This window comes from Hirundo rustica, chromosome 9 (genome assembly GCF_015227805.2).
Source record: "Hirundo rustica isolate bHirRus1 chromosome 9, bHirRus1.pri.v3, whole genome shotgun sequence".
NCBI classification, from domain to species: domain Eukaryota; kingdom Metazoa; phylum Chordata; class Aves; order Passeriformes; family Hirundinidae; genus Hirundo; species Hirundo rustica.
In genome coordinates, this window is record NC_053458.1 from 10,570,059 (window position 1) to 10,585,839 (window position 15,781).

Sequence of the window (15,781 nt, forward strand, 5' to 3'; positions counted from 1 at the left end):
TAAGCAGATCAAGTGTTTCCCACCATACTCTACAACAAATTTGTTTGCTTCCATTATTAAATGCAGGTGTCAAGTTTACTACAACCAGTGTCTGAAAAGATTGCAAGGGTGTCAGGTGTTGGGATCAGCTTAGTTTCATACTTCCTCTAGCACAAAGAACAGAACAAAGGTGAATGTCACTGCTGAAGCTAGGGAGCCACTGTTAAACAGATGAAAGATGGTGACAAGAAAAGCGAAAATAATTTAATAAGTTAACTCACACACAAAATCTATTATCTTTGATTACTAAGGACCCTAAAATTAACACAGCTGACTTAGTTTTGCCTTTGGGGACATCAGCATTATCATATCAATCTTAAGGAAATTTACAAGGTCACACACTGCATTGTAATTCAGGAAATAAAACCACAACAGTTATCACGCACCAGCTGTCTGGTGCACTTAACTAAGCAAGGCTCCCCTTCAGCAAATACAAAGTATAAGTGCCCCATTATACTTTGTATCATATTACACATTCTCAAGAAAGCCTAATCACAGTAAAATATGTAATTCAAATCTGTCATCTGTTAACTTCCAAATGCTGATTTATAGAAACTTAGCATTAACTCTTCTGTATCAAGTTTCCCAAAATGAGGTTTTCAATTTGTACTTTAAATTTGCATAAGTTCCTCCTGTGTTAAATTACATGATAAATAAAATGTGTTTTGATACATAAAAAAGTCTGAAGACCAACGGAAAACAGATACCATCTTTACTGTTTCAAATGTAGCATCCGCCCCTTTACAGTAGACTGCTGCTTATGCTAATATTTCAAGAAACTTCATCCAATATTTAAGACACAATCCACCAAAGTGTCCAGAAGAAACAACAGTACAGCCTAAATCAATTGTTACAACTGATAAAGAACAGTAAGCTAAATCCTCAAGCTAGCATCATCTCTTTGTACATGTTGAAGAAGCTTAATGCAAGCAGCGCAACTTCCAAGAATAAATGAATGACACGTTTTACACAAAAGATTAGAGAAAGGGAGACACATACCCCAAACCAAAGGTCCGTTATGTTGCCTCACAGTGCTCCTGTCAGAACACCCTGGGTACACAAATTATGAGCCAATGTACTCAACGGAAATAACTTTAACCAGGCTGCAACTTAGAGTCATCTTTCCAGGTAAAAGTGTTCCATTTATAGAAATCCACAGTGTCTGCACACAGATTTGCAACACTGCATTGCAACCTAAAGTTACGACAAAACTCCCCGGGGAGTTGACATGGTGTAAAGTGACAAACAGCACACAAAGCTAAAGGCACAAAATCCAAAGAGGAGTGCAGAAAGTTAGAACCCTCCTCAGCACCTTGGTGCATGACACATAAACACACGGCTGCTTCTTCATTTGTAACAAAGATCACACACAAGTTGTGGCACGAAAGGGGTTTTTGCAGGCTTTGGGAAGTCCAACATGATTTCCTGACGGCATGAAGGAAGTAAAGGATGGTAGGTGGTATAATTTCTTAACAGATCATCATGTAATAGTAGATATGACAAAACTGTTCTTTTAACCACAACCATATTTATTTTCATGCAGGAAGGATTTTCTACACCTTGTCAACTAAAGTGCTACTTTTCAGAAACTCATAATCAAGATTTTTAACTCCCTCTCTGAAGCACAAACCTGAAGAAACAAATCCCTGCTCAAAAAACCACTATGCATCTCTTTTCACAAATTTAGTCTTACAATACCTGTTCTAGTCCAAGGCACCTTAGTAGTTCTCCTGTCAAAATCAGTACTTCAGCACAAGTGTCACATCCAAGTCATCATCTGTCATCACGTAAAACTTCTTAAGAGCACATAACAACAGATTTGGAGCATGTAGAGGTAGAAAAATGCTAAGTTTAAGAAGCATTGCAGCAGAAACCTCCATCAGCATGCACAAAAACGCAATACAGCAAAGAAAAATTTGAGCTGTGGCTTCTTGTCAGTTCTGGATCAGTGTTTCTCAGCTGCTGATCCAGGGAGCAACAGTCAGCTCTGAGACATCTGAAACAGCCTGTGGAACAGCTGCAAGGAAGGCTGGCTTGTGTTTTGGGCAGGAGGGGAGAGGAGGGAATTGTTTTCTTGTTTTTATATTTTCAATAAATAGTTCTTGCAAGCAGGGAAAATCAACACAAACAAAAATAAGAGCAGCAACGGAGCAATCACACTTCAGCCTAATTTCTGTCTCATTGCAACTGTAACCTTCTATGGCCTTACTGCACAGTACAATCCTCAGATTGTATTCAATGAGGTCAGATGTCTCTTTGGACTTAAAAAGGTTGAGAGACATCCTTTAGATGACAGATATTTGGCAGATAACAATATGGAAGATAAATGGAAGATGAGGATTTCTGAAGGACAAAGTAAGATGATGAGATAACCAGCACACATGATTACGGAAAGAAATCAAAATTCACCAGAGGGGAAAAAAAAAAAAAAACCAACCAACCTAGATATTTTAAAACTTACAGAGGATTCAGGAAATAAAAGCCTCAACATACAAACTCTTTATTTTGACAATTAGGAATCATAAACTAGCAGAATATTCTAAGAACTGAGATCTCTAATACTAGATTTATAAAGCATGAACCTGCTCTTGTACCCAGTAATAAAAGTAAAGCCATAAAGAGCATTACGTAGTCACAAATTCGACCCCTTAAGCATACTAAAAGCTCTAGCATTTGAGTGGGCTTAATCACATTCCTCTAATATTACTAAATCAGAACTATCTCACCACTATTGCAACTATTTAACAGATGTTTTAGGGAGCCCAGAAACAATTGCAGCATTCGCCTACTTACTTGAATCCTCCCATCTGAGAAGGTGCAACTTCCAAGCAGAATAGTACAGAAATCCCAGTACCAGAAAGAGGCAGAGGGCTAGCAGCAGGTTACGCATAAACACCAAGAGTCCCATCTTCACATTAAATCTGCTCTTCTACATAACCTGAGAAAGAGAAACGGGTTGAGGTAGAAGCCACCTTCTCCAAGAGGCATCCTCTCCAAAACACGCAATCCCATACCCACCATAACGCACAGATCCCAAGCCGCGCTCTCCACAGGGTAAAACACACGCGTTCCCCAAAGCAGACCGGTGAAACAAGAACCGCCCCGGACAGCCGCTTGTTCTGGCCGTCACAAGGGTCAGTGCCGCTCCGGGGAGGCGGGGGGGTCACCGCCACGTTGTGACAGAGCATCAGCCCCGCTCCTGCCCGCTTCAGACAACCGAGCCCAGCACGGCCCCGGCCGCCGGGGCCTGGCCAGCACCGCGTCCTGCCGACACGCCAGAGAGCAAAGGCGCAGCGCCGGGCTGTCCCGCGGGCAGCGGGGCTCGGGAGCGGCCGGCGCAGCGCCGGTCCCGGCTGGAGCCCCGCGGAGTCCCGGCCACTCCGCGCTGCGGGGACGCGCTGCCCTACAGGCGGTACCGGCGCCTGGGGAGAGGGGCTCGCCGGGCACGGGCAGGACTGCAGCTGACCGCCGGCTGACAGCTGCCGGCGGCCGGCTGGAGCCCGGCTTCGAACGGGCAGCGGCGTCGCCACCGCCGGGCTGCCCCCGCCTCGCCGTGCTCCGCTAGCGGCTACGCCGCGCCGCGCCGCGCCGGGCCCCGCTCGCCGCGCCGGCCGCTGTGAGCGGCCCTGCCCGCCCCCTCCCGTCCCTTCTCACCCGGCCGCCGCCGGCCCCGGGCGCTCGGCCGCCGGCTGCGCCCCCCGGGCGCGGGGCTGCGGGCGCCGCCATGCCGGGCGCGCCCAGCGGGACCCGCCGCCGCCGGGGGGGCGCCGCGGCCGCCAATGGCGCGCCGGGGCGGGGCGGGGCCCGCCCGCATAGCGGCCGCCGCCGGCCAATGGGACGGCGCGGGGGGCCGCGCCCCGGCCAATCGCGGGAGGCGTCCGCAGCCAATGGCGCGCGGGCGGACGGGGGGGCGGGGGAGGGTCCCCGCCGGAGGAGCGCTGCGGCAGGGCGGCGGTGCGCGTGCGCGGAGCGCCCCCCATGCCCCTCAGAATCGGCGCGTGGCGATGGCGCCGCGGGAGAGGGTCTGCCCGCGCTTCGCCCTCACGGCCGCTGCCAGGTATCGCTCCTCCTCCAAATCCCGGCGTCGCTCCCCAGTCACGCCGTAGCACCTCCAGAGCACTGCGGTGCCTACCGGCACGGCACTGGGTGCCAGCACTGCAGCCAGCACTGCACCCGCTGTGAGGCTCCGCACTGTCACCTCACAGCACTGCACCTTCCACCAGCTGAGGGACCCCAGCTCCTGCCCGGCCGCTGCGCCCCTGCAGTGACACGGCATCATCCGCCCTCCAGGCACTGCATTGAGTGCGCTGCGTCTCCCTTCAAGTGCTGCGCTGCCCCCATGGCTTCTCAGCCCTGCTCCACTCTGCGCAGCCAAGCTGCAGCCACGACACGGCAACGCAGCCCTGGGATGCTTCCATCACTGCCCCAACACAGCATCTGTCCTTGCCACTGCCTTCACACCATCCTCCGTCTTCTGCAAACCCTCCCAGCACTGCACACCCAACAAGGTCCTCCCCAGCTCCTGCATGGCTCTGTGCCACCAGCCCGGTGTGGCACAGCCTCCACCACTGGACCGCAGCAGGCGGCACGGACCCCGCAGCTGCCCTTCCACCGCACAGCGCAGCTCACGCCACGCAGGCCGTGCAGCTTCCACGGGCTTCCCGGTACGTTACAGCCTCCACCTTCTCACTGCACAGCTGCCCTGTGAGCACAGCAGCACTGGGGCCAGCCTGCACTGCACTCTTCCCACAGCATTGCCCTTGTTCTTGCTGGCCCCACATCCTTCTTATGCTCCTTAGGCAGAGGGCAAATGACAAAGTCTAATATAATGCCTCTCAGGGGTAGAATGATAAAGGGAAATTATTAGTCATGAGGGAGAAAGTAATCGGTAAGGAATAAGCCTGCATCTTTAGTGACCAGCCCAGTGACCCTCCATTTGTCACTGATAACAGAAAGAAAATAAAAGGTGGTTTTAAGAGAATCTTAGTAAGATAATGTGCAGCATGGTGGCAGCTCCCTCTGAGGTGAGCCCAGGTGCCAATGTTGAATGGCACACACTGCCTTGAACACCACAGAGCTGGCGCCCCTTGACAAAAGGCAGAGCTCCTGCTGGTCACAGGGAGAGCTGGTGGGGGCTCATACAGCCCCATTTTCACAGCCTGAAACCTCACTTTTTGCTCTGCACAAATGAAGTCAGTGCATGTTGGTTGCCAGTGGCACCCACACAGCCAGGCTTCCAGAGCTACCACACTCCTCTGCAGAGACACAAGGGAGACACATGTCACACTGATACGCCATTAGGTTTTTTGGATGCCATCAACAACTTCTAGAGACAGCACAGGAGACCAAGAGACTCATGCAAACACCTAGGTATCACTGCCTTTGAGGAGGTATGTGGAGAGGGGACACAACCACGTCCTTGCAGCCCTGTCCATCTGCAGATTTGCTGCCCCACCAACCCCCAAGCTTGCAAGGCTGACCTGCTCAGGGTGCTCGTTGCTCTCACTCATCTGAGGCAGCTCCCTCCCCTCCAGCTTCACGGCGAGCTTGCAGCCAGGGCTGGTGCGGGCAGCTTCGTCCTATGGCCCCGGTTCTGCTGCCGGACTCATTTCTTCCAGCAGCCCCACCGACTTCTGTGCCACATCATGTCTGGCTGGAGCCCAATTTTACATCTTCATCCCTCCATCTGCATAAGCTGGGTCTCATCCTCCTGCCTCAACCGCCCTTGTCCCTGTGACACGGAGCTGCTGCACTGTTTGCTGCCACTGCGCTACATCTGCTCCAGCTGTCCCCAAGCTTCACCTAAACCGCCCCCGACTGTACCACATTTGAACCCCGTGGTGTGCGGGCACGGCAGGTGATCTGATTTCAGTGATGAGATAAGCAGGGACCTACAGCAGGAAGCCAGATAGCGACAAGTCTGGGGCTTGCTCCTAAGCCCATGTTTGTCACTCAGGAAACTCTAACCCTGTTATCAGGTGTCAGTGTGCTGCAAAGAGCCCAGGATGAAGTCACCCTTCTTGCCAGCCTGGAAAAAAATCAGAAGGCAAGTGCTGTGTATCTTGGAAAATCAGGTACCAGCTCCTGGCAGCTGTTTGATGGCCATGAGATGAATTAAGGCAATGATTAGTGGAGTGATTTGGTTCAAGTAACAGGACTTTAGTCTGAACATGTTCCTACTTAGCTTACACATTTCATTCGCAGGCAGATGTCAAGCTGGATGTTGCTAGGAGATAGACAGCAGGGGAATAATTAAGTCTGATTAAATCCTATCATATTGCTGTGCTGCTTTCCAGAATGCTCTGGAGCTTTTTAAAGCCAAACTGACCAAATGATCAGGCAAATGGTCTAGCCCATCCTGCTCAACAAAACCCACTTGCAGCAAACCTGCTGAGCCATGTGTCTGTGAAGCATTTCCTACAGCAGCACTGGCCATGATCTGGAGAAAAAAGGCTCTGGCAGAGGGCACAGCTGGTGGCTGCATTAGCAGGTAGCACAAAACAGTTAGGGCTGTTCACTGCTTGGAGCAGGTAGTGAGGGGTCCTAGCCCTGTGTCCCTGCATCAATGCTGCAGAGACACTCATCTTGGACTAAGCATGACTTGGACACACCAGCGTAACCATAAGCAAAGCTTCCTTCTGCCCTTCTTTTGAAAGGAGCCCGCCTGGGCCATGCAAAAATTGCTCTGCAAATTCCCCTCATGTGCATGAGGAGATGCTGAGAACCACAAGGCATTCCCACTGAACTGATGCTTACCCACATTTTCTTTCATGGTGGCTGAGCCACACACTATATAGGGGGGACTCATAAATAACAGCTGCAGGTTCTTTTCCAACCAAATGAAGTTAGGTGTAACTATCTGTATCAGATGCCAAATACACACATCAGCCTGCAGGCTTCCTTCATAGAGACTTCTAATCTCATTTTGTTTCTTTACCCTGTAAAAATTACCATTCTAATACTCACACTGTAATCCTTCTCCCCAAATTAAATGTCGTCAAATCAGACCCGATACTAATTAATGCAATACTTTATGATTAATTAAATACCACTATATACCATAGCAAAGATCTCTTTCAGTAATGGCTGAACAGAGATTACTTCTGTTGATGCACAGGCTCAAGGAGTGCAATCTGTGCTGTAAGACACTTGTAGTTTGTTTTATCTCTCTGACTAAACTTGTTTCATCTCACACACTCGTTATGTATTATTCTTAAGTGCAGACTCTGAACGTGATCAGACTGTGGAGAACATTTACATTTCTGATGCTCTGGCTACTCTAAGAACTGTTAAACAGCATCAGCACAAGACCCACACAAAACAAGTTAAAACAATCTGAACTTGGCTCAAAAATTCTGCCACCCTCCAGATGTTTTCAACAGTAAAGAGTCACTTACCACTTTGGGAGCAGGTAAACACCTGGAGCCTGCTTGATTGCTTCCCCAAGTGCTCTGCCTGACTGGACCAGGATTCCAAGGGTCTTCCTCAGATGCAGTGACCCAATGCTCCCACCTGGCAGGTGGCAGTGTGAGTACAAGCCCCTGGCCAGCACCCCGCTCAGCAGTTCATCTCCTTGCAGTAATTCCAATACACTATGTTTGGTTCACTCATAGTTTCCAAGAGAGGATGTAGGCTTGAATTGAAGACAAGCATTGAAGACTCCCACTTCTCTGGGTCTGTTTCAGGAGTCCCTCACCCTCACGTTCAGAAGAGCATCCCACCTCCCTGTGTCTGGCTTCAGCTTACAGACATACCATTTTATTCTGTCTTCTGCTTGATTAAAGAGCCTTTCAGAGCCTGGCATTTTCTCTTTGTGACACTACACATATGCTGCAAGCAAACCCCCTCTCATCCGTCTTTCTGAAAAGCTAAATATACTGAGTTGCTTAATTCTCTTTCTGCCAGGCTTTTCCTCCCACCCTCAAGCCATTTTTTGCATTTCTGCTCTATAGAGCCTCTCTGATTTTCCTGAATCCTTTTCAAGATATAGAATCCCATAATGAGCCTCCCTAATACTTTGACACAGGGATTTAATCTGCTTTTCCTATCCTCTGTCTTAAAGGGCTGCATTAGTCCTTTCTACCATAGCATCAGAATAAGCATTCAGGCAGGATTGTCTCTAATCTTTTCCAGACCCCCTGCTGGCAGGTTAGAACCACCTGTATCTCAGCTGCACATCCAGGAACTGATGAACCGAGTTTGGTGGTTGTGGACAGCTCCACTCCCACACACCTCCCTCACTGGCTCCCTGTCCTAGAATCATGGATGTCATCTGCGGGGCTTAGGGAGCTGAGCTTGGCAGGCCTTAGGAAGATTTGCTGAACCCTGGTGAGCTGTCCAAGAGCAAATGTCCTGCTCCCAGTAGGTTACTGTGCTGTGAATGAGAAGAGATCACAGAACCAAGAAGTGCCTGCTGGCATTCAGGCTGCTTTGGCTGTCTGGGAAATATTTTGCAATGCCTGTTAATATTTTACCCAACCTATTCACTGGTCACTGTAGAATCTGTGCACTGAATAGTTACCATGCTGCACACCATGAACACAGTCTCTTAAAAATAATAGGCTATGTGAATGCTCCATCTTTGATTTTACTCCTTAAGAAACCAGCTAAAATAACCTCCCTGCAGCAGCCTCCCCGGTGAAACCTACCTGAGATCTGGCTGCAAAATAGGGAATCCTGCTCAGCCCAGGTACCATCACTGGATATCACAGTGCATTTCTTCATGCCAGTGCTGCAGGAACATTGAAAGAGCCCAGCTCCAGCTGCTGCCTCTCCAAAGCCAGGGGTGCTGTCCTTGAATAAACTTGAATTTCAGAGATGGTTAGAACTATGGTGGCCATGAACCTCAACGGGTTAATCTTGAGCTCTCCAGACAGGCATCATCCCATCCCTTTTGATACCATAAAAACAGTTGTAAGAGTCAGGTGAGGCAAGCAGGCACCATCCAGCCACTGCCTCCTCTCAAACAGGAATGGCAGGAGTGACTCCATCTCATCTGCTGTCTCAGAGAGGTGGGAATTTGGCAAAGCGGTGGCACAAGGAGAGGCTGCAGCTCCCCAAACCAGCCACACTCATGCTACAGGCCTAAATAATTTGCAAACAATTTGATGATTTAATCACAGACTCTCCCAAACACTCTCCCTAATAACTTTAATGAATGGTCAACTGGTAGGAAGCAAGCATTATCTAAAGGGTCAAAGCAACGGGCAGAGAAATGGCAGAGAGCCCCAGACTGGTACTGGGTAGATAAAAGCACAGCTAAGGGCATCCTGGGGCGGTTACTCCTCGCTGGACAAAAGAGAAATTCTGGCTGCTGAGACCAGGAGCATCTATAGAGAACACTTTGCCTACTCCACTGCTTTCAATAATGCTGTAGGATTTTCATTAAAAGCATGTATTATAAAGAATTAATAAGACTCAAGTAGATTAACAACTACATGTATTAACAGCTACATTCTGAGACCTGTCAGTGAGCCAAGGCTTAATGGGGAGACATCAACAACAGGAAGCCTACCTAGACCCCCAGTGACCCCTGGTCCAGTGCCATTTAATAGGTCTTAATTGTCTGGATGACAAGATTAAGGTTTACATTTGGGGCTGATAAAACTGAACAGGCTGCTGGCTGCTACAGCATGAGCGGAATGGCCTGGGAAAATGATAACTGTGCACAGCACAGTGATGGGCTGCAAAGGAAGGTTCTTGGGAATGGAGAAGACAGGCTGTACCGCAGGGTGGAGAATCTCCCTGAAAGTGGGGGTGGGAGGTGAAATTAAGGAAAAAAGCTGAAAAAGAGCTGCCCCCACACATGACTGTTGCTATGAGCCTACAGCACAGTACCTTGGCTCTGAGGGCCATGAGTAAGAGGGGCATGGAAGGGATTTCCAAGTAGAGCTACAGCTCTGGTTAAGCCAACTTGATGTCTGGTCCAGTTCTCCAAACTTCAGAACAGGCACAGAAATCCCAAGGAGCAGCAACACCACCACAAAAAAGGAGCTAAAGGTTGAATATGTGACAAATAAAGCTGCATAGGATGTGAGGAGTACAAGCTACTTCACTGTCCCAGGAGAGGGTCTCCTCACTGCCAGAGGCAACCGAGTACTAGTATGAGCAGAAGAAGTGAAGGAGCCAAAGGTGAGAAGTTGAAGATGGGAAAAACTCAAGCCTGAACTTAAGTACAGCATGGTCACTGAAGGCTGCAGGGGCAGCCATCCTCACCATGAAGCAGCTTGTAAAATAAGTTTAAATCTCAACTAGATTAAACAAGTTTAAGATCTCAAATTTTTTGACATCTGTGGCTCAGGCACAGAGATGCTGCATAGACATGCTTGCTGGTTTGCCCTGACCTGTAAACATCCCTCCTGATCTCCCGTCCAAACAGCTCCAGCAGCAAAAAAGAGGCCAGGACTGATTCCTGCATGCCAGAGAAGGCAGTGGAGAAGGTGTGGAGAGCTCTGCCTGAGGACAGTTTTGTTCACCTGCTCTTCCAGCTCATGCACACCTTTCTAAAAACAGGTACAACAGCCTGAGCCGGCTCTGTGGCATTACACTACCTGCAGCAGTGCTCGTTGCCAGATCTTGACCCAGGGAATGCATAATTTTCAGCCTGGAGCCATCCCTTGTGCACCTTTAGCTGGCCTGCTGTGGTGATGGGGCCATTAGCCCTGGGCTCCTCTTGTAATCAACCTGAACCTCCTCCCCCCTTGCTCCCTCGTGAACTGGAGTCTCTGAATCCAAGTAATGCACCAGCAACCTTCATACAACACAGCAACCAGCTCTGTTACTCATACTTGTCTCTCCCAGATATGCCCGAGTGAGCTGATGCCAAAACCCACTGCATAAGCACAGCAGCACAGTGAGTCAGTGTCCATTTCAGGTTTACAAACCTTCCCTGCTTGTGTCACTCTGATCTGTTCCTCATGTGCCCGAAGGAAATGGTAAGCAATGCTGCCTCAGGTAAGCAACTCCCAGGGCATGTCTTGTCTGCAGAGCCACAGGATGCACCCCTGTGGGTGAGTGCCCCGCTCAAAACCCCGTGATGCACCAAGGGGCATCAACACCTCTTGGGGTGCAGGGCCATGGGCCCAGAGAAATGCTCGTGAAGCATCCCACCTCCTACACATCTGAGACCAGGCAAGCATGATGCTCAGGGAAGGGGTCAAGGAGATGGGAAGTAGCAAGGGCAAGGAGCAGCAGGAGGAAGAGAGAGCACCAGGCACCTCAAATGCTGCCAGTCACTGTGAAGGTGGGGGGAGGAAGTGCTAGTGCTTCACCACTGGTCATGAGAACAGCTGCCTGGCTTGGGACCCTGGATTGGCAGGATAACTGCCAGCTGAGGTAGCCATGCCATGTCCCAGTGCCTTTCTTCCCCACTCCTGGGTGCTGAAGTTTATCTGCTTCCTCTCAGGAAAAGGAAGAAAGGAGAGGAGCCACCTAGCACGGTGAGGGCCATAGGAGCTGTGTGGGAGGGAGCAGGGGTTGAGGGCTTAGTTTGCACTGCTCTGACCCCTGTGCTGCAGGACCTGGCCAAGGGTTTGTGCTCTGCTGCGGGACATGAACAGGCTCAGTTTTGGAGATTCAGTATTTGTGACAATCTGTGCATTCTTGCAGCCACTGTTAGAGCGGCCAGTGGAAAAGGCCTCTGGGTGCTCTGTTTGCTGGCAGGATGTGGGCTAATAGCAGCCATGAAGAGGCAGCTGCCAGCTACAGGCATGGGACACAGACAGAAGGGTGCTGCTGAAACACCTCAAACCCCCCCCCAAGTACATCACTCAAAGTCACACAAGTCTATGTTGGTAGGTAGGAGTGCAAACAGGACTAAAGAGACACTGGATCCCTGTGTACTAAGTGGGATCCTAAACAGTGAAGGTACAGAGCTGCCAGCCAATGGAGGACTCTGCCCCTGTCCCTGGAGCCATGGAGAATCGACCAGGCCAGCAGGTCCTTGTTTTCAGCTGCAGCCCATTCCGCCCAGCCACAAGAAGGTGGGGACAAAGCTCTGCCTCTCCAACAGAGCTTCTCTACCCTACTCCATGGGAACCAATTCCCTATACCACAGCCAAGGGAATATGAACTTTCTGCAGCCATCACCTGAGCCACCGCTATGCTGGGGGATGCTGGCAGATCCACAGGGTCAGGCTGAAGCAGCTGCTCAGGGCTGGAACTTTCCAGGTCTCAGTGGCCAGTTGAGGGAGGTTTGCACCTGCAGCTGATCTGGTCCTTCCAATGCAGGGATGGGGTAAGACAAACAGTGAGGTGTTGGTACCAGTGACACCCTCCCCAGGAGATTGGTTCCTGGTGGATGGGGTAGATTAGCACCACTGTTTTGTGCAGTCACCCAGACAAGGACAAAGTCCTGTGTTCAGAGTCCAGCACCTACAACCCACCTGGGTTGGTGTTTGAGTCCTGGTGTGAAGCTGGGTAGAACAGCCTGCTCCAGCCGAACCCAGCTCCCCTCTAACCCAGCCATAGACCATGTGTAGGACAGTTCTCCCCTCTGCCAGCACCCACGACACAGTCACGGCTTTGCAATGTCACAACCCAGCAGCACCATGTCACTGTGTGTGGCCAGGGCGCTGGGGACCTGCTTCATGCAAGGCCTCCCCAGCAGTGCTGAGGGACCAGCTTCAGACAAGCCTGGCCACAGGAGATGGCCTCCTGTCCCAGATCTCCTGTCCTTCACCAACTCACCCCAGCCACCTCCAAATTGCTGCTCCTTCCACTCCACACAGGGCTCTGATGAAAAGGGGAAGCTTTGATACCTTCTTCCACAGAACTTTCCAAGCCTCAGGCCCTGCAGAAAAGCCAGACTCCTCAGCTGAAAGGGCTCCCCAGTCCTGTGCCAGCAAGTGACCATCTGCAAAAGCAGTTCACTGCCATGTTTCAGATTGCTCCCTCCTTTTTCCTTCACAAGCCAGGAAATACCCTCAGTGTCAAGATCCAGTGAGACCTGGGGAATTCATTAAGCTGCTCTCTCAAAAGCAGTGAAGCTGCATAAGTTCAGAGGGAGAAGGATGGTGGTATCCTGCACCAGCAGCTGCTCCCAGGAAGCCCAGAGCCTCAGCAGCTGGTCAGTGCTGCCTTCCCTGAGGGAACAGCCCACGCTTCTCCCATTGCACCAGGTGGCTGCAGCTGGGAGAGGCATCACGTGGTCTGGATGTGGAGTGAGCCTGTCATCTCTTCCTCATCACCACAGCCGGGCCTAAAAATATCCCAGAGTGGGCTGATGGTGGTTGTGCTACAATCTCCATTATGCAGATGGAAATGGCTGGTCCCTGCCAGAGTGCCTGGGGAAGCACCAGCTCCTCTGCCCTGCATTGGCACAGGATCCCAAGATCCTGTGCTGTGCTGCAGTAATCTCCACAGGAGAGGGGTGCAAGGGACAGACCATGGCACAGAGCATCCCAGCCAGGCACAGCATCACTGCTAGGGATATCCTGGCAAGGGCAGACAGCTCCATAGGCCTTGTCCCTTCTGGATACATGGGACTGAGCAGGGTGGGGAAGAGGGGAATGGAGTTTCACAGCCTTACTGTCATGAACTCCTAATAGTGATGAAATGGGGAGCTGCCCAGGCAGAACATGATGAGTGAGAAATGCACCCAGACAGCTGAGCTGGCAGCACTGTGTGTGCAAGCATAGGGGCACAGGGAGCTGAAGGACAAGTTAACAGAGCAGCCACAGCAGGAGCAGGATGAACCCTCAGCCCACAGGAAAAGCCAGAGGAGCAGAAGAGCACGGGGCCAAATTTATAGCTTGGCCAGGAAGAGGGCTGGCTGGCTTTGTGTCCTGCAACATGCTGCCAAAAGGGCAAAGCTGCCAGCTCCTCCCTTCCCACCCATGCACATCCCAAATCCACTGGGCCTGACGGTGAGCACAGCTGCTGACACTGAGCCTCGGGTAACTGCTCACCCAATAAATCTGATGGAGTGGGAAAAGCAGCAGAGACTGCTGGACAAGTCAGGAAGGATGTAGCAGCTCCTGTAGGAATGGATTACAGGATAAAATCGTGGATCCAGCACTAGAGATCCTGACTCTGATATAGACTGTTGGCTGGCAGGCAGAGTTTGATTTCATCCCAGCCTCAGAGGTGTCCCCAGGATGTCACAAACATCCTTGACCACAAACGTGAAGTGCTGTTTACTCACCCTCACCACATGGTGTGCTTTCCTCAGATCTCAGGCCAGCAGGGCAAGCTCCCTGCACAGCCAAACCTCTCCTGGAATGGTGACCCAGCATCAAGGCCACACTGACTGGGTAGCACTTTCTAGAGGCACACACTCCAAGCACGGACCTGTTGCACCTCTCCCTGTACCAGACCATTTGCAGGTCCCACAGCTTGCAGGGAGCTGTTGCCAGAGATCAGAGCCCAAAGCAATCTCACCTGCTTGTAGGGCTGGAGGACAGGTTGTGCTGGGAGAGCAGCGAGTCCAAAACACCATATGGCCCAGCCATAGTCAAGCATCTGTTCACTGGGAAGTGGAAAATCTGCCTCAGCAGTACCAGGCACCTCTCCAAAAAGGCTGCACAAGGGCTCTTCTGTCCAGTGGCTCCTCGAGGAAGGACTTGCTAGGCAGGTTTCAGCCTGCCTGGAGAAGGGGTGGGGATCTGCTGTAAGAGGTGATGACTGTCCAGACCCCAGGATCACCCCCACAGCCGTAGCCCTACATTCACTCTGGGAACGATTCGTGCAGCCTCCACACAGCCAGTGCACAACTGGAGGCTGCTTCTTTGCAGAGTCTGCACAGATGGCCAAAGGATGGATCCAGGTCCCCCAAATCTGTCCCCACAAGATGACAGAGTGGAGGACACAGGCAGGCAGGAGGGATCCTGTCTCAGCAAGCATGGTCCAGAGTAGCAGTGAATGAACCAGGCTCCTGGGAAAAGGCCTCCCCAGCACACTGTGCCAGCACACTGCCCCAGCACACTGCCCCACACAGGCAAGAGTCCAGCCCAGAAGAGGCAAGGCAATGGGACAGGACAGACCTCACTAACTGGGCTGGGACCCCTTGAAAAGGCTCCTCTGGAGGAGAGGAGCAAGAAGCCCTTCCTCATGTGCTGGCCCATCAGGTGCTGACGTGCCTGGCTTCCAGCCCACCAGCTCGGAGTCACGCAGCTCCCATGAACGCTGTCTTTCTTCTCCCTACTGTAAAGCCCTTGGCAGCCCCTCACCCACTTCAACTGGGGAGGGAGAAGTGCCAAGATCTCTTTTTCTGTCCTGTCCCCTTGCCAGGCTCTGCACAGTGCTGAGGGCCCAAGATGGGGTTCTCCCTGCTTGTGACAGCACTGCAGACCTCTGCTCCCACAGGAATCACCCTCCAAACAGTGAGGAAGAGCAGGGTTGGTTCCAGCCCCACTGTGTGGACAGCTGAGGGTCCAAACAGATGCCTTGTGCTACCTCTGCATATGAAAGAGAGAATGGCAGAATATGAGCATTTACACTTCTGCCAGTCCCTGTGGACACCAGCTGTTAAACCGTGTTTGGAAACATCTGTCCAGCTGGAACTGGGAAAACCAGAGAGGACTCAGGACAGACCCATCTCTGGCTGCCAACACAACTGCTCTCTTCATCCTGCCCTGGCTCTGCTGGGCCTGGACAAGCAAAGCTGTGTTTCTGCTGTAGAGCCAAGTGGCCTGGGCAGCCATCCACCACAGGCAACCACAGTTCCAAAGCACACAGGCTGCTCAGCCCTTTGGTGTAGCTGCTCCACATCACCAGTTTCCTTGCTCTCCTGTATCACCACTCC

The 15,781-nt window shown here is 51.4% G+C and overlaps 1 protein-coding gene across 5 annotated transcripts in view; it reads right to left on the reverse strand.

Moving 5' to 3' along the window:
- Positions 1–3,739, reverse strand: part of ST3GAL3 (ST3 beta-galactoside alpha-2,3-sialyltransferase 3) — a 174,714-nt gene extending 170,975 nt beyond the window's left edge. Inside the window, exons 1-2 of one of the 5 annotated variants that reach the window (XM_040072438.1) lie at positions 3,694–3,739; positions 2,833–2,977 (exon numbers count right to left, since the gene is read on the reverse strand). In XM_040072438.1, the coding sequence (XP_039928372.1) occupies positions 2,833–2,947 (115 nt within the window). In that variant the 5' untranslated portion in view covers positions 2,948–2,977; positions 3,694–3,739. Of the gene's footprint in view, positions 1–2,832; positions 2,978–3,057; positions 3,294–3,693 lie in introns of those variants that run through there. The other 4 variants (XM_040072440.2, XM_040072437.2, XM_040072439.2 and 1 more) reach the window with 4 other exon arrangements.
- Between the last annotated feature and the right edge of the window lie 12,042 nt (positions 3,740–15,781).